This window comes from Homarus americanus, unplaced genomic scaffold (genome assembly GCF_018991925.1).
Source record: "Homarus americanus isolate GMGI-L3 unplaced genomic scaffold, GMGI_Hamer_2.0 scaffold42003, whole genome shotgun sequence".
Classification (NCBI taxonomy): Eukaryota; Metazoa; Arthropoda; class Malacostraca; order Decapoda; family Nephropidae; genus Homarus; species Homarus americanus.
In genome coordinates this window covers 14,775-41,983 of record NW_024750781.1, presented here as the reverse complement: position 1 = coordinate 41,983, position 27,209 = coordinate 14,775, and the positions used below count along the sequence as shown (strand labels likewise).

The following is a 27,209-nucleotide window of genomic DNA, read 5'->3' as shown; positions in this document are numbered from 1 at the left end:
ATACAAAATGATTTAGTTTATTTATCTTTTTGGGTGTATAATATATACTATTTTCTATAAAAATTCCTTGGAATTTATTTATATGTAATGTATTTTATGGGGCAAAGGGAGGCTAGAATAAAATACTCAGTGCACCAAATTTCTTGATACTCGATGACAGAAGATGAAAATGTTAAACCTCTACATTGCTTCTTAATACTTCGTTGCATATATTATTACTTAAATCTTGTCACAACGCAGTCTTTAAGATTGGGAGATGCCAAGTTAGTTAATAAAGTATTTAATAATCTGCTCGTCGGTGTGACAAATATTTTTGTTGGTTAAGTACCACAGCGCTGACATCTGTTGACAGTTGAGAGTTGACGTTGCTGGCTGTTGTGCAGTGCGTCAAGATGAGCGAAATTCCCGCCAAGTCCAGTGGCTGTTTCCCTGAGTGTATTACCTCCCCCTGGACTGCGTGTATTTATATCAAGTTTTATCAGTTATATAATGATTCAGGATATATACAGCCAGTCTAACTGTAGTTCATTACCTATTGTGCTATATTTTTGGTATCATTTGTTTCTGTTTGGTACAAAACAAAGAAATATGAAAAGGGGCACTGGATAAATTTGGTGTTCACTGGGTACAAACTGTGAGTCTGGCTACAGATGGAGCACTGCAAATGGTGGATAGAAAAGCTAATGTTTCAACAAAATTAAATGAAAAAACTACTAGCTGTGAACCCAAACTATCAATTTCATAATTTGCATTGCAGTATACAAAGAAAAGTGTTGTGCAGTAAAACATTAAAGATGGATAATGTCATGGGTGCCGTTATAGAGACTGAACTTTATACGAGCACAAGGTCTAGACCACAGACAGTCCAACTGCTTTTTGGAGGAAAGTGAGAACACACATGGACTGCCATATCACCTTTAAATCTTCAAAATACTGTGGAGCTGTAGAAGGGATTGGTGTAGTAGTTGAGGTAGTTGTAGTCGGGAAATAGAAATCAATGCGTTCTGTTATCCAGTCATAGTGTACAGGAATATTAACATATACACCTGGAATTCCATCCTGACCACATCCAATACCCCAGGCAGTGATACCCACAAGCAAATACCGTTTTGGGTCTTCTTTTCTTGGGCACGCCAAAGGTCCACCACCATCTCCCTAGAACAGAGGGGATCATTTGTAGTAGCTTACATTTCTTGATACTGTAATTGAAATAAAGTTTTCACCATACTTCAAACATGGGAAAATGTCACATGGCAGAGAAATAAAATTTTAGATTAATGTATTCAGTTTTCAAGATAAAGCAAAGCAAACATTACCTAAAAATTCTTGCCCAGGTAAATGATAATCAATTGTTGGTTCCAAAAGGCAACTCCAAATTTCATGGTTAACTATTATCAAATACCGACCATATTACTGACAATAGGTCATATACTACAGTACAAGAATCCCCTGATTTAGGATCTCCGTATCTACAATGTTTCATTTTGACGGTGATGTATTAAGACCATCCCCTTATTTACGATAAAAAAAATTGCATGAACAACAGTCGTCATCCATCCTAAATCGCTGATGCGCAGTATATGGAATGCATCTCTTGCTGCACTTGTCAGCTGCAGTCTACCTGCACACAGCCACCAAATGCACTACAGTCCCAAGCTTTGTTCCATGACGATCACACATGCACGTGATTGTATCGTTGTTGTTACTTATCATTATCATTTTTTTTTTTTTCTTTACAGTGAGAGGATATCACTAACATTTGCATTGTACTGTACTCTGTTTTGGTAACTGTGAAGTGATTTTTGCTATGTTTTTGTGACCGTAAAGTGCTTTGCCTCTGTTGTTGTGAACATGATGTGAGCAGTGTTGGCCGCTATGTATTGTTTTTACGTTATCATCGTTCGCTCTTTTGTGACAAGTGCTTTTGCTCTGTTTTTGTGACTGTGAAGTGAGCAATGTAACTTTGAAAAAGTCAGGGAAGGCCAAGGTACCCAGGAAAACTGTCTCTCTGGAGGTGAAGCTTGACATCGTGAAGCTGTGGGAGTCAATGACATCTCCATTCCACCTTCAAGAGTCCCCTTAGCCTCAAAGGGGACATGCAGTGATGACCAGGCTTGTTCTTAATGATGTAGTGTGTGTTAGTCTAATTGTGTTTTATGTCTATTATTATTTTAGGAATTTAATTTTCGATGGTACAGGTGGGTGTCGGACTGACTGGGAACAATCCCATTGAACCCATGTTATAATGATCCCGATTTACGATATTTCGACTTGTGATGGGTTCTCGGGAACATAACCCCATCATAAATAGAGGGATACCTGTACCATATCTTAACTGTTTATGAAAAAGTGCTGTCCCAACATTAAATCATCTACAATACTACTCTAGAACTCTGGAATTCTTGCAAGATAGCGATTAATTTGATTAGAAACATCTCATAGTTTGCACAAGAAATACAAATTTTAGTCCTTTAGCTTAGTATATTTGAGTACAAATTGAGTACAGTAATATGTTGTCCAAAATTATGGCTTTTTCACAGGGAAAAGTATGTAAAACTAACCTCAGTGGTTAGGATATTATGGCTTTAAATGTTAGAGTATATCAAATAAATTCTTTGTCTAGTTCTGTATATATATGCGAATTCCCATATAGTGAATGGCATAAAGTAAGGGTCCAGTGTACAGTAAACATGTGTCATAAAGAGGTCCAGTAAGCCTGGGCTAGATTTATGCTGATGTAAATTGTATTGGTACCAGTAATAGTACATTTTATGAATTATTTTTTTCCTTTTTTAAACCCCGGCTTTGATGGTTAGGAATTTTTGCTAATCCGGAACCGGTCTGGTCCCAAGCTTCCCTGATTACCGAGGTCCAACCTGTATGTGTATCATGTATATATTTGTGTACTTTACTGTATTGTACTTGTGACACACACAATCTTTTTTACTGGTATCCATGTCCCATCCTCATTAAGTCCATCCAACACTATACCACCCATCTCTCCCTTATGTTTGCATCTACATTTTCTGACAATGCATTTCAAAGATTGTTCTTGAATTAATCCTTCTTATTACAAGAGGCTTATGCAACAGTCTCATAAGTATTGCTGCCCAAATTTGTTCCTCTTTATTATTTAGCGAAGAGAAGATAAAATTTATGTGGAACCTAGAACTCACTCTGCAAGCATCTTTGCCCTTCTCTCCTCCGGCACAGGTGAATGATGGATGTAAGCGGAAATAACGTCCAAGCCTCGTGGTTCGCAGGCTGTTGACACAGTCTTTATATTGTACTAATGGGAGGGTCAAACTCTTCATGATCCTCTGGTACTCCCCATTTTCTGTGCAAGGAGATACAAGATACAGCTCCTATATTAGGACAAGAACATTTAATACTTTCAGTGGTGTTTATGCACATAGAAAATTACTGCTGCATAAAGGCTCTCATCCCTAACCTGTGGAGCTTATTGGAGTCTTAGAAAGATGGGTTTTTGACAGACTCATCGTAAAAAAAAAAAAAAAAATATCACATGGATCAATAACATGAACACCAAAGGAATAAACAAATAAACCTTTAACCACTAAGTAAAACAAAGGAATGAACCACTAGAATAAATACCGAATAGGCAGACAGTATAACCCTTTGTATTAATGAGGAGGCATAGAGGACCTAGTAAATATCAAAAGCACTTACCAAAGCCACTGAGTCCCCAACCGTTGATGACACAGGCACTGGGGTCGACTAGGCTCAGGTCCTGTGCTAGGCAGATAGAGTCGATATGTGATGCAAATTTGGATTCCTCCTAAAAGAAATCAGAGCATATATTTATTTGAGATTTACTGTGTGTTCTGAGTTTTAAAAGTTGGTTACTAATGTACGAGTGCCAAAAAATTGAGTCTCATTACGAAGAAATCCTATATTTCCTGTGTAAGGGGTTTGGGGTTCTGTAATGGGCTTTTGGGGTTGGGTCATAACCACTCTTCGTTCAATTTAAAACACTCCCAGTTGTTCCATCAGTAATTGGATGTTATAAGATGCTTTTCTAACTGACTTATGTATATTTCCAGTTTAACATATACACAGTTCATATAAAATAAACACTTTGTATTGAATGTTTGTAGAGGAAGGATCAGGAAGACAGAGAATAAGCAAATATGTACCAACAAACTCTAGCCTATACTGCATATTAATTATCTTTAGTTTATGAATACAGACTCACTGACTGGGAGTGTCTTTTGACCACCTCTTGCTGATGCAACTTATGACTAATACTTAGTTACTGTACGCTTCTTTTAAAGGGAAAGTAAGCGCGGGCTGTGTGGCCTGACCTTGAGGATGAGAAGAGCGACGTCGTGGTAGAGAGTTTGGAGGACGAAGCCCGGGTGAAGCACTATGTCGTCCACGGCCACGTCCTGGTGACGGTAAGGTTCCTGTTCTGACTGTGTGTCCCACTCACCCAAACGCACCACCATATCGCTCTTGTTATACCTGCTCAAAATAAGTAAATCTGTACCTGTACTATAATAATTGTAGAGGTATTTTAAACAACTCATTGTTTGTTTGTGTTTTACTAATTTTCCGGTACTGTACTGGTACACATTTCTTATATTTATATGCTACTACTACTAATAATAATAATATTTATTATTATGATTATTATTATTATATTTTAAATTTGTAATACACTTTTTTTTAATAATTTTTGCCATATACAGTATCAGCTTACTAGCCACTAGGGCAGTTGGTCTATCCAGTGTTAGTACAGGAGGAAACCTGTGATGTTTGGTTGAGTCACACTGGATAACACCCTTCTCACGTGTGTCCGGGCCTAGGCTTGAACCCTTGACATATTGGTGGGTCAGAGTTATCCACAAAAAATGGCTTTATAGCGAATTAAAGCAGTGGCTAGTGCTCAGGTTTACATAACATTCCTGTCCAGAAAAGAAATAGAATACCTGTAGAAGTAATATTAACAGGAAACTTATTTAGTTCTAGTTTGTGGCACAAATGAAATTTGACCGACTGCATAAAATAACCCAGATAATTATACCATGTCCTAACAAGGTTCAGCACCACGGTTAATGGAATTTTTCTGTGGCTTTTCTCCCTATTTTACAACCTGTCGCAACTAACACAACACAATGATTGATTTCTTCCCTAACCATATAAGTATCGTTGACATGGACTCGGGGTTTGTAGAAATAAAATAGAATCGACTCATTATGTTAGGATACACACAACCCTATCTGACAAGTCCTGAGATGGAGGATATCCTGCGCTTCACTTCCTGCAAACTGTAACCGCCCCACATCTAATAAATACGCTTCAACCCAGATAGTTATAACTTGTAATTTTTTAATGTTGTTGGACTAGTGTAATTACTAACTTTGTTAGGTGCTCAAGACCTTAGTTGTTGAAGTGCAGTTATAACACTAAAACATTAAAATTCTCATCAGCACTATTGACTCAATTGTCCTTCAGTCATGGACCTTTTTTATTTCCAGCCATTCGGGCAGTCAGTTTATTTTTTGTCATGACCTTCAATACTTAATGTTAGTACAGGAGGAAACCGGAGTACTGTACCCATAGATCTGCCACATTTGTAAAACATAGTAAAAATTTTGAAATCCAAGATGGCTGCTGTAGGAACAAAAAATATGCATAATTTTATGTTTGCAACTAGATGAGACAGTCATGAATGGGGTGTCTTTTTATAGCTCTTTTATTCAAGGAATCATATTCTAATACTGTTATTTCAATAAAACACCGACGCAGTGGTGAGAAGCGGGCGTGTTTACCCTGTACCACCAACACCCCTCTTCCCACTGATCAGATTACTTGTACCCAATAACTTAGATGTACTTTTAGTACAAATATTTCTAATTTAATTTATCATTTCACCACTTATCCGGTACGAGCCATGCGGGTGGTCGGTCTATTTTTTGTTACAACCTTCAATGTTTAGTGTTAGTACAGGAGGAAACCTGCAATGCTTGATAGGGTCACACTGGATAACACCATCCCCACATCTATCCCAGGTCATGACTTGAACCCAGGATAGAGTGATAAAGAAATTCTAATGTCACCGCTGTATCACCAACATCCCAGTCTGGTGGATGCTAAATGAAACTCTCTTGTTGTCCCTTTGACCACGTGTCTTCTCTTGCGTATTTAAATAAAGCACCAAGAAGTGTGTGTGTGTGTGCACGCATGCGTGCATGCATGCTTGTACCTTCATACACTTGTGGTTGTACTTTATCCCATAACAGATGGGTCAGTGGACACTCACCCCTTCACCTTGTGAGCGGCGGTGACCACCACACGTGGATGAATCAGAGTGCCGCCACCCACGAACCTCCTGAGCTTCAGACCGGAAAGGCTCTCCACTCTCAAGACAGCTGCCACCCACGGGAACTCCCCAAACTGACTCTCTCCTTCTTGGAATCCCAAGATGCGTGCCTGCAAGATACAAAAAACCTTATTCATGTAGTTACAAGAATACAGAGAGCTATTTCTGATGATAGGCTAACAGATATAATCAATAAAACTTACCTAACTAAAAGTATAATCAATATTCATTAGATTAGGTGAGGTGGGTTTTGTTAAGACTGGCTTGATGATTTCACTCTGGATGTCATTGATAGTTCAGGCCAGCACCTTCCTGATGGATCCTTGTTTACAAGAATCATTTTCCAAATCGTAGAACCAGACTTGGCCGAATAAATTTCAGAAATAATTTTCCTGTAATCTGACAGACTAATTAAATTGATAGTTTAGCCACAGAAGCATCCCTTAATTCTATCATAGGTTCAGTTCCATCGGCAGTGTGGAATATTGGGCAAGTTTTTTCACGCCATATGTCTTAGGCCACAGTAAGTAAAACAAAATTGTCTTAAATTCTGTGATCATTGCTAATACTGTACTGTAATACTGTGTTCAGTTAGTAAGTAAAATTTAATTTGTATATAATGAGGCAACTGCCAACTGACTCCTGGGTGGCCACTGGCCTGGTGGATGACGATTTAGTCTTTAGTAAGCCGGTCAGTGGGTTAGAATGTCTTGGGTTCCTCTGCTTTATCTCAATTTAATGATTTAATACGATGCTGCGTAAAGATTATTAGCAGACAAGATATACTGTATGCATCTGTGCATATAACTGGAACCTCACTGCTGAGCTGCTATTAAAGTTTAGTGAAATAAATTCACTGTATTACTGTAAGACTTTTTTTTTTATATAGTCTCCGTCCCCGCACCCCATCTTCCCCATTGTAGAACAATATATCGCAAAAAATATATTTCCTTGTAACTATCAGCTCCAGTCTCAAAATACCAAGGGTATACTGTACAGTGATCCCTCGGTTAACGAGATTTCAGTTAACGAATTACCTTCCATAAGATTCTTAACTTCGGTTAACGAGCAATCCCTCGATTAACGAGTTTTTAACGAGCGCCCCTCCACATGTTTTCACTTGCATTTAGCGGTCCACCAGCTGTAGTATTAGTCCGCCAATACAGTAATCGGTTCTAGGGCTTAAATTCCTTACTATTTTAGTAAATATCAAGAAGTTTTTATTATTCAATAATTTTAAAAGTTTTATATAAATTTTTTTAGTCATTTTAACAATTATTGAACATAATTGAAGTATAGGAAGCTAGTTTTTTGCGCGCCAAACAGCCTGTCAACACATCATACAGGCGTCAGTCTCTGTGTCTTTTCAGTGGAGGTAACATCTTGCTTGAGACTCTCTTCAACTAAACGCTTTTTTTGTGTGTTTCCAAGCAAATTATTGGTCAATTTGAAATTTATTTTACATATTGACAATATATAATGCAGTGCAGTGTTGATTTAAAGAAAATAATCTTGAATTACACCAAGAGAACTAAAATTTTATGGGTGAAATGGCACAATGGGGTGACTTCTCTTCCACCCCAATGCCTTCTCTTCTCCCTTCTCCTCCACCCCAATTCTAATTCCCATCATCATCATCATCCAGGAGCCTTCTACATACACACTTCAAAGTAAGTGTACTATACTACTTTTTTGTTGATTTTAGGCAATTTTCGGTGAGCTGGAACCAATTACCCAAAAAACGATTGAAACAATGGTTTCGGTTAACGAGCAACCTTCTGGAACGAATTGTGCTCATTAACCGAGGGACCACTGGATATGGAATATGCATATTGTAAATACGTATCAGATATTTACAATTACCGGCCCGCAGAATTTTTTTGCACTCTCCGCTGGTCCGTGAAGTTGAAGAGTTTGGGAACCACTGTACTTGGGGACTACCAACAAGCCACGATCGACCTTCCCTCTTCTGGGCCACTACTAAATGTGGTGGCCGATAGGTGCATCATATATAGGTACTGTATATAGTTTGAGACATTAGTGCATTGCTTATAAGGGGATCATAATTTATGGTACTGCAACATAATCATACACTTGGAAGGGGATAAGTTATCTTCCATCAGGGGCTGAAGAGAGCAAGCTCTTAAAACATTTGAGTATTTGGCGAGGGTTATGAAAAGACTATCAAAAGCTATGCTGGGGTGGGTGATATTTAAGATAATGGAGTACACTCACAAGTTGTGGACAAAAAATAACTCGGCAAGCAGGGAGGGAGGAAGATGGTGTATGGGAGAGGAGGTGTAGACTTGGCATTGTTACATAGAGATGGTCATTAAAAGTCAGTGATTTTCTTTTCACATCACAAAACTATTTTCTTAGTTTAATTATGGGGCAGGAGCAGTTTACACTCCCTGCCTGCCAAATTCTTTTTCTCTACAACTGTACTGTACATTTAATGAACTTCCTGCAAATACAGGTTGTACCTCTCTAGTCCGGCATTCTGTGGTCCGGAACGATTTTAGTTAGCCCATGGAGAAAATTAATTTGAGTTTGGTATTTTCGATGTTTGGCTAAATTTGGCCTTATTTACCCTAAGGCTTCTTCTCTTTATTGCCCAATCTTCTCTAACTTTAGGTCTGTTGTTTCAGTTTTTTCTTCATATTTGGGTAATTCATAGATTTTTAGTACACATTAGGTTCACTTTTCCTTGATGTATGAGAAATTTCAACTCCTCATAACATAAAATTTGCGTAGTAACTTTTCGTTCGTTATACCTTATTTAACAGTTTTACCTGTAAAGTTAAAATTATTGGGTAAATTCCTGATCTGCTGTATTTCACTGTGTGTGTGTGTGTGTGTGTGTGTGTGTGTGTGTGTGTGTGTGTGCGCAGTAATTATTTTGGTGATTTTATAGGTATGTATTTCCTTTATGTTTATACGGGGTGTCTCATGGGTACGGAGTCTGTCTAAGGCTTGAGATGCACTCTGATCCGATGTTGAATCTCTTTATCGATGTCCGCGGTGGTGGACAGATGGGAGCTGAGATACTGAAATTGGGTAACATTAGAGGGGGTTGTACCTTGGGGAAATACATTCTGTACGTCAAAACACATGTTGCTTCTATGTGAACATGATGACTCAGCTCTCGTTACCACATACTCACTGTTTCATTGAGTCACTATTTTCCTTAACCAGGATATTTAAGCAGTGATTCTGTTAAATATCCACCAAGATAACTGTGCATTTATAAGATTATTTTCTTGAGATACCTTAAAAAACTAATTGACTAACTGCAGTGATATTTTGCTTCTTTAAAGCTGAACAGACCTGGTGCAGTTACAATACCTTAAAACCAAATGACCAACTTTAATCAAACTCCACACAAATAAATAGACAATATCTTTAAACTTAAAATATTGAAAAGAAAAATAATTTTCAATTTCCGTGGGTTAAAGTCAACAAGTTTTACGTGTCACAATAAAACCAAATCAGGTCACAGTAAGTTTATGTGGTGTCACTTAATAATGGAAGGCAGCCTTGCCCATCTGTACACACACACACACACACACTCTGCTACTACTACTACTATGCAGTCACTTGGAAACGAGTATGACGATCATCCAGCTATGATATAATGATATGAGCTATTAAGGATGTCACTTTCGTTGGTGAGCTGTGAGGTGACTCGAGAGGCCGATACGGGACCAGCAGGGTAGTCCTCGGATGTTGCACGTGTAGAGCTACATCTAGTGTGGGAGGGGTGGCAGCAGCATCTTTCCAGCGTTGGCGCTTCTCTGCCTCGGTATGAAGTTGGGCTAACTCGAAAGGAAAGGTGTCGATTTGGCACTTTTTCAGGTTTGTCTAAAGACTATCCTTATACCTTTTCCGTTACCCAACAGAATTACCTTTACCATTCATTAGGTGACTGTAAAGTAGCTGCTTTGGCAGTCTACTGTCGTCCATGCGGGTACCATGGCCAGTCCAACGTAGTTGTTCATGGGTAATGGTAGCCTCAATACTCCTACAGTTGGTGTCAGCGAGAATACTGGCATTTGTTCTCTTATCTTCCCAGGTGCCTCCTGTATGTGACCCATTTCTCACTGCCATATAGCAGGGTGGGGAGGACCATTGCTTGATATACATGCAACTTTGTAGATAATTTCAGTTTCCTTCAGCTGAAGACATGGGTACGGAGTCTGCCAAAGGCCTGAGATGTACAACTGATCCGATGTTGAATCACTTCATCGATGTCCGTGGTGGTGAACAGGTGGGAGCCGAGATACTGAAAGTAGGAAACATTAGAGAGGGTAGTACCGTTAAGCTGGATGGATGGTGGAGTTGTGGTTGAACCAGGGCCACGCTGAAAGAACATCCGAGTCTTACATACACTGACCACAAGGCCAAAGTACGCATATGCACCTGTGCACCTGTGTAGGTGTTAAGGATCTCCTGTAGGTCACGTTCTGTGTAAGCAGTGTTGGTGAGGTCGTATGCATACTGTAGTTCAGTAATGGAAGCTGCCAACACCTCTGTTCCTGCCTGGAGGCATCTTATGTTGAAAAGTCCATTCATCCGGTAGTGAATGTCCACCCCACCGGCTAAATTGGCACCGGCACGAGTAAGGAAGGCAGCCAAGAAAATGGAAAAGAGAGTTGGTGCCAGTACACATCCTTGTTTTACCCTGAATTTGGATGGGGAAGAACTGAGACTGGGTGCCACTGTACAGGATACTGCCGTGTATGCCATCGTGGAGTTGCCTCACAATGGCGATGAATTTTGGTGGGCAGTCAAAGTGACTGAGGGTCTGCCAGAGGGCTTCCCTGTTGACCGAGACAAAGGCCTTGGTAAGGTCGATGAAGGCCATGTACAGGTCACGATGCTGTTCTCTGCACTTTATCTGGCGGGCAGCAAAGATCATGTCAGTGGTGCCACATGATGGTCTAAAGCCACACTGAGATTCTGGGAGGAAGTTTTCCGCCTCAAGAAGAAGTATGTTTAGGAGGACTTGGGCGATAATCTAGCCAGCCACAGACAGCAGCGAGATCCCTTGTTCTTATAAATATTGACGGTGGAGGCATCTTTAGGAGCTTGGGGTATTTCCCTCTTTTCCCATATATTCTTCAGGAGAGAGTGGAGATGGTTAGTAAGCAGAGGTCAACCTGCTTTATACACCTTGGCTGGGAGTCCATCAGGTCCTGAGTCTTTGTTATTTTCATATGTTTGATGGCAGTAGCTACCTCATCCAGGGATGGAGGACTGCTGAGATGGGTCAGCTCTGGATGCTGAAGGACCTGCTGGGTAGTCAGGACACCCACATCGGTGTTTTGGTTGAGCAGCGAATGGTAGTACTCTTTCCAGCGCTGACGGATGCCTTTTTCATCTTTAATTAGGGAATTACCGTCAGCTGAGCGGAGGGGGCTGTGCCATGAGTGATCGGCCCATAAAATATTTTAGTGGAGTTGAAAAATTCGTGCATCTTGTGTTGATCTGCAAGTTTTTGCATTTCACATGGTTTATTTTTCAAACATTCTTTCCTTAGTTAGCGAAATTCATGCTGGGACGCTGCTTTCATCTTGCAGAAGGTATCAGCTTTGATCCGAAGCTGAGGGTTGTTCTGCCAGTCAGTAAAAGCAGCACATTTATCATCGATGAGTGTGTTGATTTCCGGGTCATTTTCATGAAACCAGTCCTAGTGTATTCTTTCGATCTGGCTGAGGGTCTCTTTGCAGGTTTCTCTCATGACGATTTCGAGGATACCCCATTCGCCACTGGGATTTGGGTTGTTTGTTGTCAGGTCGTTTATCAACCCATGTTAGAGCTGCTCTCTGAAAGCATGTGCTACCGCTGGATCCTCCAAACTCTTAGTGTTAAAATCTCTTCTGGAGGCTTGTTGCCTTCGCCGTTTTGGGGTGATGTGAAGTGAGAGTTTGGCCCTGACGAGCTGATGATCAGTGTCACGGTGGTCTGAGCGACCCATGGCTCGGGTGATGAGGACATCTTGGCGATCTCTTCTCTGACAATGATGTAGTCAATGAGATGCCAGTGTTTGGATCGTGGGTGTTGCCACGAACCCTTGAACTTGTTGGCCTGCCTAAACAAGGTATTGGTTGATATAGTTTTCTTTGTTAGGAACATTCATTTTATGTCCTGTTTTGTGTTATTTTTATATTGTAATAGTTTCCTTATCTTACTTTCAGATACCTTGTGAAAGGAGTTGATTAAAGCTTGTTTAATGGACAAACAAGTTTTACTTCATCCCACATCAATTTAATGAACTCTTGTTCATCATAGTGATCAACCATCATGGAAAAGCTATTAAGACCTGCACGCCTGGATCTGGATCCCAACTCTCCCACAGTTGCTAAAATGCACCTGATAAATTCAGAACTCTTGTTAAGTGTTTCTCATAACGTGTTTGACTATATCGAGGAATGTACACTGCCACTGAAACACATCAGAATCTTTATGTGACAGCTCCAAATGAAACATTCACCCGCCACCCACTAGCAATCAGATGACATCAACCTGGAGATTCTTTCGATGAATTCCTTCAACAACTTCAAAAGCTCAGTGTGATAGGTTTGAATAATAGACCAGGTTCCTTGCAGACTTTACTACTCCAGAGTCAGATGGTGACTGGCAACCGGGCGCTGCCACAGACAAGCTCCCACCTCAACACATGGGAAAACATATCGTACGATGGTACTCCATTTCACAATTTCAAATCTTCCCCAAGTTAAAAGGAAATGACAATGCAAGAAAGCTAAATCTGAAAGTCTATCCAACCAACAAGGAAATCTCAATGGCATTGACAATGCTGAATACCAGTTCTCCCAGCTTTTCTCTCATAGATATAACCCTCAATGGTCATGCTTATCCATCTACAGATCTTGGGATTCTCAAGGACTTGTGTCGTGATATAATTCTGGGTTAAGATTTTCAAAAGCAACATAAGAGTAACTATTCAATTTGGAGGATCAGAACCAGACCTTACTATCAGCAATAAAAGCTCATTTTGCACACTTTCAGCAGCTGCTGTTGATGAACCTTCACTTTTTAACTAAAATGTCTCCAAAATGTAAGCCAATAGCAACGAAATCAAGGCGCTTAAGCAAACATGATCAAGATTTCATCCAGAAAGAAACCTCCCAGCTGCTCTCAGAAGGCATCATCGAACCAAGCTTATCACCCTGGCATGCTCAAGTTGTCCTCAATATCCTCAGATTCCAGCTCATCAAAGCCTGCCTGTCTAGCCAAACTGAGGATATCCCTATTCACTGCTGGGACAAAGTCCGTGAATCCCATAAAACTGTTGACACACTCGGGCCACAATTTACCCCACACACCATTCAGGCAACTTGCTGAATCCTCTTCCCATGCCTTGCCAATGTTGTCAATTGCATGAAGAATGTTGAAGTCACGCCAATATTCTCGGATTGTAGGTTTATTATTTCCGTCTGTAGCCTTGAGCAGCTGGGCCATGGTACGGCGTAAATAATACGCCTGAATGCGGCGATGACGCCTTGATCCATGGGCTGCATCAGTGTTGTCGTGTTGGGAGGCAGGAATACAACTTTTACACTGTCATGCAAGTCGTCAAGATTGGGAGGATGAGCTGGAGCATTGTCAGCGATTAGAAGAATTTTGAAGTCGAGGATCTCCTTGGCACAGTAATCCTTCATTGCAGGGACAGCGTACACATTTAATCACTAGCTAAATATGACGCCGGTTATCCATGCCTTCTGTTTGCCTTGCAAATGACAGGAAGATGATCCTTAGAGTGACCTTTCAGGGCCCATGGGTTAGCAGCCCGAGAAATCAGCATAGGCTTCAGCTTGAAGTCGCCGGCAACGTTCGCGCCTAGCAGCAGCGTCAAGCGGTATTTTGTCGCTTTAAAATCTGGCGCTCTTTTCTCCTCCTTAGAGATATAGGTCCTCTCAAGCATCTTCCAAAAGAGACCAGTCTCATCCACATTGAAGACTTGCTTCGGTGAGTAGCCTCCTTGCTGGATAATCTGTTTGAATTCTGGCGGGAATATCTCAGCAGCAACTGTATCTGAACTGGCAGCTTCACCAGTCATCTTAATATTGTGGAAGTTGAAACCATCCTTGGCTGGCCGTAAAGTCTCTTCCTTCGATCCTTCACCCTCTTCTGCCTTTAATTCATCAAACAGGGATTGGGCCTTATGCTGGATAACCATACGGCTCACAGGGGCATTGTGTTGATTCTGGTCCTCCATCCACATTGCTAGCATCTTTTCCACCTTCTTTATCACAGTTCTTCCAGTATGTGTAGTCTTAGTAGTACTCAGAGAAGAACCACTTCCAGCACTAAACTTAATCTTGTCAGCATTGGTCCGGATAGTACGCAATGTTGTGGGGGTTAGACCAAGCACACCTGCTATGTCCACAGCTCGTTCCCCTTTTTCAAATCGGGTTAATACTGTACATCCATTTTCGTAGCAAGGGTAATGGTCTTACATTGCCTCTTCACAACACTAGCACATAATTAAGACCTATTGGTTTAGTTGCTCGAGTCACCTTTTTCTCCCAGTGGCCCAAGAACATCAGTTTGTTGTCAACATACACACCCAGGTCCTTTACGCATTTGGTCTCTATTAATGCAGTTTCTTCGTCCAGTTGGGACATATGATATGCCTCCTTACCATTAGCACGACCCAGGAGCATCCTCTTACACTTCGTGACATTGAATCTTAGCAACTTGAGTGTTCTTTTGCACCACCATAAGATGAATTGATCAAAGCATTTCCCAGCTGAATTGTACCTGCATATTAACACCAGTGACAATATACACAGTCAGGTTTAGATGATTTAAAGTCCTATTCTGTAATATAACAATATATGTCCTTAGCTTTGACGATGAAACATTTTGGACAGCTGGGCTGGTGTTGACTTCTATGGTTATATATACGTTTATAATTCTATTACGTCTTGTTAAAACTGAAATGGACATATTCTCGGTTCATAGTTCATAAAAGGCTCTCAGATGTCTAGTGGTTGGTAAGTCAGTTGGCAGGTCTTTTCTCTAGAGTCGTTGGCTCGTTACTGGTTTAACTGACACCACCTAAACGATAAATTGTAATTATTTGTATTTTGGTCAACTTATTGTTTCATTAAGAAGTATTTTTTTTTAATTTGGTAAATCATAATTTAGAAGATAGAAATTATACCTCCTGGCAAAATATTTCCTTTGTTATGAGTCATCATTCCGCGGCACATTTAAACACTTACAGTACTTTGTTATTTCATCCGAATAAATAGGATTGTAAGATTATAATTAACTGACTATTCTAATACTTAGTATAAAGAAATGTTTAGGGTACATTTATATTTACATATATCGCGATACTTTTGCGACAAGACTAACATGCTGAATAACAAACAAAATTGGTTGTTTGCTCCAGTGAACATATTTATTAAGAAACTGAAATATACATTGAGAAGACAAAACAAACAAAAACAATTACAAAAACAGTAGAATAAACAAACAAACACTGGAATTACAGCACAAACACTACACACACACATATATATGACACAATAAAATAGTTTAAAGCACTTAACAAATTATTACAATCGTATGTGTACCAATTTGAAATGAAATTCAGACTCATCACACGTAGAGATCCAGGGTTCAATTCCCTCTGAGTGAGGTATATATATATATATACTAGCAGAAACGCCGCCCTCCGGGGGGCTCATTTGCTAGGTCATGGTAGGACGCCACCCTCCTGGAGGCTCCACATTGTCTCACTGTTCAGTCCCCAAAACTTATTCCATCAATACTTCATTAACGGTGTATGTAAGTTCCACCATGTTTTTCACTATAACGATATAGCAAAGTATATTTTTTAAGCATTAAACTGTTATTATTTTATTGTCTGACCATAACTACATATAACACCACCCATCATCACTACATATAACATCATCCATCATCACTACATATAACACCATCCATCATCACTACATATAACACCACCCATCATCACTACATATAACATCATCCATCATTACATATAACACCATCCATCATCATTACATATAACACCACCCATTATCACTACATATAACACCACCCATCATCACTACATATAACATCCATCATCACTACATATAACATCCATCATCACTACATATAACACGACCCATCATCACTACATATAACATCATCCATCATCATTACATATAACACCATCCATCATCATTACATATAACACCATCCATCATCACTACATATAACATCATCCATCATCACTACATATAACACCATCCATCATCCATACATATAACACCATCAATCATCCATACATATAACACCATCCATCATCACTACATATAACATCCATCATCACTACATATAACACCATCCATCATCACTACATATAACACCATCCATCATCACTACATATAACACCATCCATCATCACTACATATAACACCATCCATCATCACTACATATAACACCATCCATCACTACATATAACACCATCATCATCACTACATATAACACCATCCATCATCACTACATACAACACCATCCATCATCACTACATATAACATCATCCATCATCACTACATATAACACCACCCATCATCACTACATATAACACCATCCATCATCACTACAGATAACACCATCCATCATCACTACATATAACACCATCCATCATCACTACATATAATACCACCCATCATCACTACATATAACATCATCCATCATCACTACATATAACACCACCCATCATCACTACATATAACACCATCCATCATCACTACATATAATTCCACCCATCATCACTACATATAACATCATCCATCATCACTACATATAACACCATCCATCATCCATACATATAACACCATCAATCATCCATACATATAACACCATCCATCATCACTACATATAACATCCATCATCACTACATATAACACCATCCATCATCACTACATATAACACCATCCATCATCACTACATATAACACCATCCATCATCACTACATATAACACCATCCATCATCACTACATATAACACCATCCATCATCATCACCATCCATCATCACTACATATAACACCATCCATCATCACTACATACAACACCATCCATCATCACTACATATAACATCATCCATCATCACTACATATAACACCACCCATCATCACTACATATAACACCATCCATCATCACTACAGATAACACCATCCATCATCACTACATATAACACCATCCATCATCACTACATATAATACCACCCATCATCACTACATATAACATCATCCATCATCACTACATATAACACCACCCATCATCACTACATATAACACCATCCATCATCACTACATATAATTCCACCCATCATCACTACATATAACATCATCCATCATCACTACATATAACACCATCCATCATCCATACATATAACACCATCATCATCAACATACAACACCATCCATCATCACTACATATAACATCATCCATCATCACTACATATAACATTATCCATCATCACTACATATAACATCATCATCATCACTACATATAACACCACCCATAATCACTACATACAACACCATCCATCATCACATACAACACCATCCATCATCACTACATATAACACCATCCATCATCACTACATACAACACCATCCATCATCACTACATATAACACCACCCATCATCACTACATACAACACCATCCATCATCACTACATATAACACCACCCATCATCACTACATACAACACCATCCATCATCACTACATACAACACCATCCATCATCACTACATATAACACCACCCATCATCATTATATGACATCATTCATCGTCACTACAGATTACAGATTGGTAAAGTAGTTTCCGAGATTCTCGTGCGGACACACAGATATATATATATATATATATATATATATATATATATATATATATATATATATATATATATATATATATATATATATATATATATATATATATATATATATATATATATATACAGGCCATATAGCATGCAGACTTCCATATACAAACAATACCTCACTAGCCGGGACTTGAACCCTGGACCTCTACTTGTGAACAGGGATCGCCCATTCACTGAACTAAAACTTTTATAAAAAAAAAATCTTTGGCTCTAAATTTAAACCAAATTTTAACAATTGTGAAGAATCCTCTTAAGAATTATTATTTAAAATAGAGATAAAATTAGATATTTTAAGTTGTATATATTGTATCTATGAGAAGCAGAGAAATTCGTCACATGGAAACCCACCTTTGGCACTTCCTTGTTACCTTATGACACCTTAGCTTGGCAACAACACATTGCATAGATACATTTATACAAGTGGCTACATAAATGCTTCAAACTTTTGAGGCTAGTGCATGGTGCAAGGGAAGGGTAGAACCTTCCAGAATGTGGACAAAATAGCACAGATGTGTGACAAGCGGTGGTTGATTATGAGGAGGAAGAAAGAGGTGTGAAAAGATACAAATTCTTCACTACCGGGGTGCAACATACAGGACCATCACCAGCACTACACAAATCGCTAGACTCACTCTCACTCCGTCTGAATGCCTAGTGCCACAGCCATGGGCGGGCTGCTGGGTGGTGGTAGGTGGAGGGGTGGTTGTGGTGGGTAGTGGTGTAGTGGTAGAATTCAAGTCTCTGGGTGGACGGCAGCAGACGAGGGAGGGATCTTCACATCGTTCATCTGGATAGCTGTCGTTCCTTGAGTGAGTCCTTGTTCGTATGTTAATTATGCCGACACCGGAGGTGATGATGTAACCGTGCTCATCACACTGAAATGGATCCACACACTCACACTCCTCCTCGGTCAGCGGCGTGACTACCGTAGTGATGTTTGCGGGTGAAGGTGTTGCTGGGTCAAGGGCGCAACACACAGCGAGGGCTTGATTGCACTTAGAGTGGGAATAACCGAGGCCAAAGAGCTCCAGTGTTGTGTTGCCTCCTCCGTTACTTACCAGTCTGTCCCTAGTGCAGTTAAAGAAGGATACACACTCACACGGTGTATCTGGGGGTAATGTGGGCGTGGGCGTGATGGGCGGTGTTGTAGTTTCAGAAGGTGGTAGACCGCAGCACACATCTAAAACATCGGGACACTCCTTGACGTTGGTGACGGATGGGGGCCCGACGCGTGCCATACGGATATCAATGACGTCTACCCCAGATGTGCTAATGACATTGTCAATACACAAGTAGTATTTAACACATTCACAGTAGACTGGCCCCTGCGTGGTAGTGGATGGGTTAGTGTTGGGCATGGGTGTTGTCGTCACTTTCTGTAGCCACCAGAAGAAGCCGTCAGACTGGGCGTCCACATTTGACCAAGTCGTCGCCCACATCATCATCGTCACCACCAGTAGCCTCTTTATCCGGGTCTGTGAGACACACAACTCAGCATTAGTTTTTATACATGTGATTTGGTGATGTATCTCTAGTTTCTAATTCTTTGTCTCCACGTCCCTCAATTATCTCTCACTCTGCTCTTCCAGGTCTACACAATTAATCAAGTGTATTTGTGATTTTACCCTCATTCTCTATAATGTTCAAATAAAAAATAAAAATAAACGCATATACTGTACAGTGGTAGCGGAAAGTTTGGGCGCAAAATTACAGGCGCCCAAACTTTCCGCTATTATCAAAACATACGATAAATACCAATTTCCGCACAAACTTTAAGCTATATTTCAATGCTAGGGTTTGTACCGCTATTTAGGCGAGACAATACGCACGACTTGGCAACTCTGATTAGTCGCTTCAGTGAGCACGTGGGTGCAGTGTGTAAACTTCTCTCACGCGGACTAGTCGTTTTTTTTGCGTTTTTTTCTGTGTTTGTGCCTCAATATCTCTGTAATGGGAAGTGGTAAAGAGCTGGGAAGAGACACAATTGTTGCTATTATAACCCTCTATAAGGAGGGTTATAAGTGTAAAGATATAGCCACTCGTGTGGGAATAGGAGTGCGGCAAGTTCAAAAGTGGATCAAGAAATTTAGAGACGGCGGAGGTGAGGATATTCCTACCCCCAAGCCTCGCTCTGGTAGGCCAAGGAAAATACAAAATCGTACTTCCAAGGTTATAAAGAGGCAGTTGGATAAAAATCCAACACTCACAGCTCGAAAACTGATGGAAAATAACCCTGCACTGCTCCAGGACGTGTCTGTAAGATGTATTTCTGATCATTTACTCAAAGATTTACAATATCGCAGTTGTTGTGCTAAAGTTCTTCCCCTCTTAAGTGCAAAAAATGTACGGGATCGCATTGCTTTTAGCAAGAAATATAAGGATTGGACCGTAGAAGACTGGGAACAAGTCTTGTGGAGTGATGAGTCAACGTTTGTGGTGTCGTCTGGCTGCAGGTCCAAGCGTGTCAGGCGTCCCAAAGGATCGGACCCAAATGACCCCCGCTACACAGCTAAAGTTGTAAAGCATGCTCCAAGTGTTATGGTGTGGGGATGCTTTGCATTTGGTGGAGTTGGCAATTTAGTATTTTTTGAAAAAAATGAGTGTAAATCAGCACAGTTATTTCGAGTTATTGTGTGATAACCTGCCTGAAAGCTTTGAAAAGTGTAACGCTAGCTGGTTTATGCAAGATGGAGCTCCTGCTCACACAGCTCGATCTATTATCCAGTGGTTAGAGGACTGTGGTGTAGATTACTTCAAAAAGTGGCCTGGGAATTCACCAGACCTAAATCCCATAGAGCACGTGTGGCATATCATTAAAAAAGAGCTTCAGGATCGTGACGCTTCGACAGTAGCGAAGCTAAAATTAGAAATACAGGATATTTGGGACAATATCATTCCCCAACACGTAGAAAAACTGGCAAGATGCATCCCACAACGTTTGGAGAAGGTCATCAAGCTTAGAGGAAAATCGCTTGGCAAATAAGGTATGTCATGAGCCCTTTAAATGTCTATTTAAATGTCACAATTGTTTACATTCGTCTTGCGCCCAAACTTAATAATAATAATAATAATGTATTATTGCACTTGTTGCCACTGAACAAATCTCGGAAACTTTAAAGTTTGCAATCAGTAATTTTTACAAAAAATTCTAAGGGGCTTTTCTTTAATGGCATTGCTCCCGCAAATTACGAATAAGCGAAATAGGTAACATTTTATTATGTATGAAAATATTACTTTCACTTTTGCCACTAAACGGATCCCGTGAATTGTATAGCGGCAGTTGGTAAATTTAACAATTCTAAGACACTTCTACAATGTCATTTCTGGCGCTAATTACGTAGAACAAGACATTTAAAATGTTATGTATGTATGTTCGTACGTGGCGGTACACACCCAGAACATCGAACGGCTGTGGAGACTGCTGGTTAGGTTACGTTAGGTTCGACTAGGTTCAAAATTGTTTTTGCGAGGATTTTTTTTAAGGGTCTTGAACACTTTTTACCTTAATTTTTAGCAAATCTCTAGATTCTGAAATGGGGGGGCGTATCTCAGAAACTTGATTTGCGCCAGAAATGAAGGTCAAATTCGTTAATAATACATCAAAACCCACCGGAAAATCATAGTTTCAGTGAAAAATTACCAATAAATCAATAATAATAAATATAGTAAGAAAAAGCCCAAAAGCCAAATACTCTGTAGCTATAATTTGAGAACTTTGTATAGCAATAGTTTAACAATTTACCTTAATTACCAGTAATTTATATTTTACGTGTTCACAACTTGCTTTGTAACCAATTAATTTTTCTTCTGGATAAACTTTTGTAATTGTATTTTTTTTTCAAATGTTGTACATGTTAAAAATTATTTTCAAGGCAGTGTTATTTGTGGTAACTTGGGGATGTGTGTGGCTCTTACGAGCCATTTGCCTCTGAGGAGGCTGATTGATGCTCCCATAAGGTCTACGACTCTACGTGATGCTTCTAGGGGTGCTCATAAGCTGCTAGTTGTGAACAGCTAGTAATGGCTATGTGATGACACCAGAATCAGAAAGATCGTAAGTTCGAACTTAAGAGAAAAAAGTCACTTAAAAGTAGATACTTACGATCTTTTGAGAATTAGAAAGATCGTAAGTTCGAACTTAAGATCTTTCTAATTCTCAAAATATCGTAAGGGTCTACTTTAAGTTATTTTTTCTCTTAAGTTCGAACTTACGACAATTAGAAAGATCTTAAGTTCGTATTCTCAAAAGATAGTAAACACTCGTTGGAGTTGAGTAACGCTTTCACTGGCTGGAAATAGCCTCTGGATATGTGTAAAGACAGTGGGAAACCCAATTTGTACACTTGGTATTTCTGATCTAACATCTGGTTTCCGTCAAGTTAAATAGGAGAAGTAGCTTTTGTTGAAAAATTTCTTATGATATAAGACGCTGCATTGGCATAAAAAATAATGTTGATTTGTTTGTTTTATTGCTATTGGTGCCAATGTGATACTGAATAGAGAATGAAAATTAATCACTCATCAGCAATTCGTTCAGCATTCTGATTGGCTAAGTTCTGGATACGTCACTAGCACCTGTTGGTTATTTTGTCAACTGTGATCGCTCGATTCTTAGGTGATCAATATATTTTTATGAATGCTGTTTGCAGCGTTAATTCCTGATTTTTACGTTATAAAATAATTTATACTTTACTTACAATGCACTCTTAACTTTCCAGGGCCGACTTATAAAGATAGCGTGCGACAGAGCGAGGGACGTTGTGAGTTAAATAGAACCCAATAGACAATATTAGTCCCTTGTACTAAAATCTAGATAAAATAGAATACCAAAAAACAAGTGAAAGTAGGACCTACACGAGTGTTGTGTAAGGCGTAATGGCATATGACCACGCGTGAGCCAAGAGAGTGAAACCGCAGAGGTCAAGAACGCTATTTTATATACCAGATCCGCTCAGGTTTAGCTGTGATGCTTGAGAACAGCAGTAACAGCGACGAAGCGTAAGGTACACAGCGGAAAGAGACTCGCCTGAAGGCTATAGTGTTCACATCCGGTTTGACGGCATCCGGCTCGAAGAAAATATTGTTTGTCAGGATTTTGTCACCTTGATGGTGACAACGAGAATAACAGAGTACAGTGATTCAGTTCCTTAAATACGAGGATAGAATTAAACCCATGTGTACGGTGATATTCATTTGAATATGTGATGACGTGGTCTAAGAATGACGACTTCAATGAAGATAAATTTAAAAAGCGTAAACACCAAAGTTTAAACTTTCTCACTTAATATCTTTAAACAAATTCAATATTTTTTTTAGCCGTAATACAGTGACTTCTTTTAAAGCGATAATGTCATTTAACAAATACTCAAAAGATCATATACGTCATGCCACCTCCACGTTTGTGATCTTTGACTATAAATAACCAAACATTTACAAATGCAATATCAGAACTTTTAAAACCCTATTTCGGGCCGCCCTATAGCAAGATATATTAATGACAACTTTTATCTTAATTTGTCAAAATATGACCAGATATCACTTAAAAGTATTAGTTATTGGTTGTTTGATATTCGCTCTCGAGAAATCCCGTTAAAAAATAATAAAAGGAAAAAAGAGTGCCAAGCTTCGAATTAATTATCCGAGAATTAAACCCCTGGTAATAATAAATATATAGTGATAAATTTTCCACTTCATTAGGATAATAGCCCGTGGATTACGATAACATGACACAACTGTATACACATTAACAAGGCTAAACTGTTATTAATCATTTTCTAGACAACTACCCGTTAATATCAGGCCAAACAACGATACACTTCATTATATTTTATGTTCACCGCAGCTTTCACGACTCGTAACTCTCATCTCTGGCCACAGTCTTACTCAATCAGTAACATAATTGGTCTCGCAAGGCCAAATTTACGTGTACATACAGAGGGGCAGCAGATGTAGGTGGCGGTTATATCTTTTTTCTTTTTTTTAGGGGGGGGGGCACCCCCCTACATCCTTGTGTAAGGAGAAACGCAGAAGCGTTTACAGCGCCCAACAGGGAAGCATGCCAAGTTCATGCTTGCCTTTATGTCTCGTGAGTTAAGGGCGTAGAAGCTTGAAGAGTCAAGGACGTAGAAAGCGAGATGTCACGGGTTCGATTCCCGGGCCGGTGGAAGTTGTTTGGGCATATTTCCTAGCCCCCATTAGTCCCTGTTCACCTAGCAGTAAAGTAGGTACCTGTTGTAAGTCGAAAGTTGCGAATTCGTATTCAGGGAGTTGTTGGAGCTTCCAATAACTTGATGACAAATGCAATTGGCGGTTATATCTGCGCCCTGCGGTCAAAACTTGTGACTCAGGCCTGCACTCTGTGACCTGCTTCTCACTCACTCTACTCTCATTCATTCCCTATTCACCGTACTCTTACGTCCCTCATCCAAGGCCAATTTTTTCTATTATCTTATCCTTTTTTCCCTTTACTCTCTTACAGCCTCCGCTGACATGCACATATTATTTACCCCCCTCCCCCCCAGCCTTCCTGTTCTACCTTACCTATTCCTGGCCAGGAGTTAAGTACAGTACAGTACAGTACACCATTGTGAGCGTAACAGTGCGTCAGTCAAGGAAGGTCCCGTCGTCATGAAAATTCTCATTGCAAGGTCTAAAGGTGTAAGCTAAAGCAGGTAGTTATAGATGAGGAAACAGAGAAAAATGAGGTATATTTAAGAAAATACCAGACCCATATATTTCGAGATGGTCGTTGGTGACTATAAACCAGGAGAGCGTGATGCTTGGTAATTATCAAAACTGGCCGCGGCCTCCGTACAACCTTTCCTAGTGTTGTTACAGGTGATATTTATTATTTTACTTCCAGTTTCGGTAGTTATCATGCATCACTCCGATTTTATGGTCTCGAAATATATACGTCTGATAATTTTGTAAATAACCTTCATCTTTCTCTGCTTCCTCATCTAACTACCTGCTTCCTGCGTTATCATCACAGACGTGTCCATGACGACGTCAGATAAAATTTGGTATCGCGAAGGCTGGGCGGGAATTATGTGACGTCATCTCCAGGAACGATATTTCAGGTGACTTAAGAAGCGCTAAATAATGAGATTATCTAGTGTTACCAATACACTGTTTATGTATAGACGTTACTGATACATTGTTGACACAGACGTTACTGATACACTGTTACGTTGTCGACGTTACTAACATATACCTGTACACTGCTAAGTTATAGACGTTACTAACACACTGTTAAGTTATAGATGTTATTGATATACACTGTTAAGTTATAGACGTTACTGATACACATTGTTAAGTTAAAGAAGTTATTGATATGCACTGTTAAGTTATAGACGTTACTAATACACTTGTAGATGTTACTAATACACTGAGACTCTACCTTAACTGTTAATCAGGTATATGTTCAGTAGTTAAGACTGTCAGTGTAATATGATGCTATTTTTGTCTTGGCTTACGTTAACCAGTTAAATGAATTCTTATATCTTCAGTTAAGAGAAATGGTTGGCGTTCGAACTCGTAAACACAAGGACCCTGGAGGATCTCGTGTAATACGTTAAAAATACTTTAAAAACCTAATAAGCGCACATCTTATAAAATGCTGAATATATATATATATATAAGGTATTATATCTTAGTTTGATTTAAATGAACAACTTCAAAAAATTAAGGTCGCATTTTTTATAACTGGGTTGAAGATACGAATTTTACTTCAGTTAAGATAATTCAAATAAAAAATCGTTCAATCTAGAAATACACATAATTTATTATGTGGGATAACAAAAAAGCAAATAAGGATAAAATAGACATGTTAGAAAATTAACAGGTAGTTATAAGGACAAAAGAATCAAATTAGGGGCAAAATAGATCAAGCTAGAAAAAAAATCCAATCGGGGATAAAACGTATCAAAGTAGGGAGACAACAGACAATTTAAGGAATAAGCAGATCATGTTCAGGAAACCACAGATAAGTGAAGTGAGAGAATAGGTTAATTAAGACATGACGAGAGGGAAGTGGCTAAGAGGGTGTGAGATTTCTCACATTATATCAACAGGTGTCATCCACAACGTCAAGTTGACTAAAGATACATTTCATTAATAAGAATATAAACAAAAAAAATCAAGTTCCTGAGAAATTAATAATACAAAATATATCGTCACGTTATAATGCACTACAGAGGACTACAGAAGCATTTAATTAGAACAAAAAGTTTTAAGAAACGATAATACACTTAAAAGACTTGGCAGTCGTATCAGATACTGATATACTGAAATGAATCAAATGAACTCACCATCTCAGAATCTTTGTAAAATGTAGTAAAAATCTTAATACACAATAGACGTCCCACTACTACGGACGCACCACAACAACTGGTTAAGCTTAAGCCACCGGCCCCCAGCCCGCCGAGAGTTCCACTATCGACAGTACAGTATAGCTCCAGTTGGGGCCGAGGAGGAAGTGGGGAGGGGAGCAGGTAGGTAAGTCTTGTTTTGCAAGGTTAAGTCCAGCCCCATGTCTAACCGTCTTCATCCATCCGGCGTCAGGGTTCTCCGAAGTGTGACCCACAGATTGTCACCGTCATGCAGTGGCGTAGAGAAGTTTCAAGAAAGGGGAGAAGATAGGGGCATTATTTGATTTCCATACAGCTGAGGGATTCGGGGAGCTGTAAAACCCCGAGAAAATTTTGAAATTTGATGTATTACACGGACTTTTTTTAAGGCCATCCGTAACGAAACGTAGGACATATTTTAGGGCCAGTACTGATGTTGGAGGCTTTTTCCCCGACTATAGACCTGAATTATTATTTTAAGTACTTAACATCCTCATGAACTGGTTGTGTTGGGTTGAATGAGTTGAGGGCAGTAGCAAAGGGTGGGGGTTGGCCACATGCCCACAACATATACGC

General features: G+C 39.5%; 2 protein-coding genes across 3 annotated transcripts in view; one reads left to right on the top strand and one right to left on the bottom strand.

Annotated features, from left to right (window-relative positions):
• Positions 1–7,210, top strand: part of LOC121854204 (THO complex subunit 6 homolog) — a 30,608-nt gene extending 23,398 nt beyond the window's left edge. For both annotated transcript variants that reach the window (XR_006086507.1, XR_006086506.1), the window contains 2 exons: positions 4,296–4,418; positions 6,267–7,210. The gene's annotated coding sequence lies outside the window, so the exon portion shown is untranslated. The remainder of the gene's footprint in view (positions 1–4,295; positions 4,419–6,266) is intronic.
• LOC121854203 (serine protease Hayan-like) overlaps positions 1–26,748 on the bottom strand; it is a 28,531-nt gene extending 1,783 nt beyond the window's left edge. The window contains exons 1-7 of the mRNA XM_042348701.1: positions 26,595–26,748; positions 18,918–19,760; positions 6,287–6,456; positions 4,326–4,485; positions 3,691–3,799; positions 3,177–3,337; positions 916–1,155 (exon numbers count right to left, since the gene is read on the bottom strand). Coding sequence (XP_042204635.1) covers positions 916–1,155; positions 3,177–3,337; positions 3,691–3,799; positions 4,326–4,485; positions 6,287–6,456; positions 18,918–19,760; positions 26,595–26,597 — 1,686 coding nt within the window. The 5' untranslated portion in view covers positions 26,598–26,748. The remainder of the gene's footprint in view (positions 1–915; positions 1,156–3,176; positions 3,338–3,690; positions 3,800–4,325; positions 4,486–6,286; positions 6,457–18,917; positions 19,761–26,594) is intronic.
• Between the last annotated feature and the right edge of the window lie 461 nt (positions 26,749–27,209).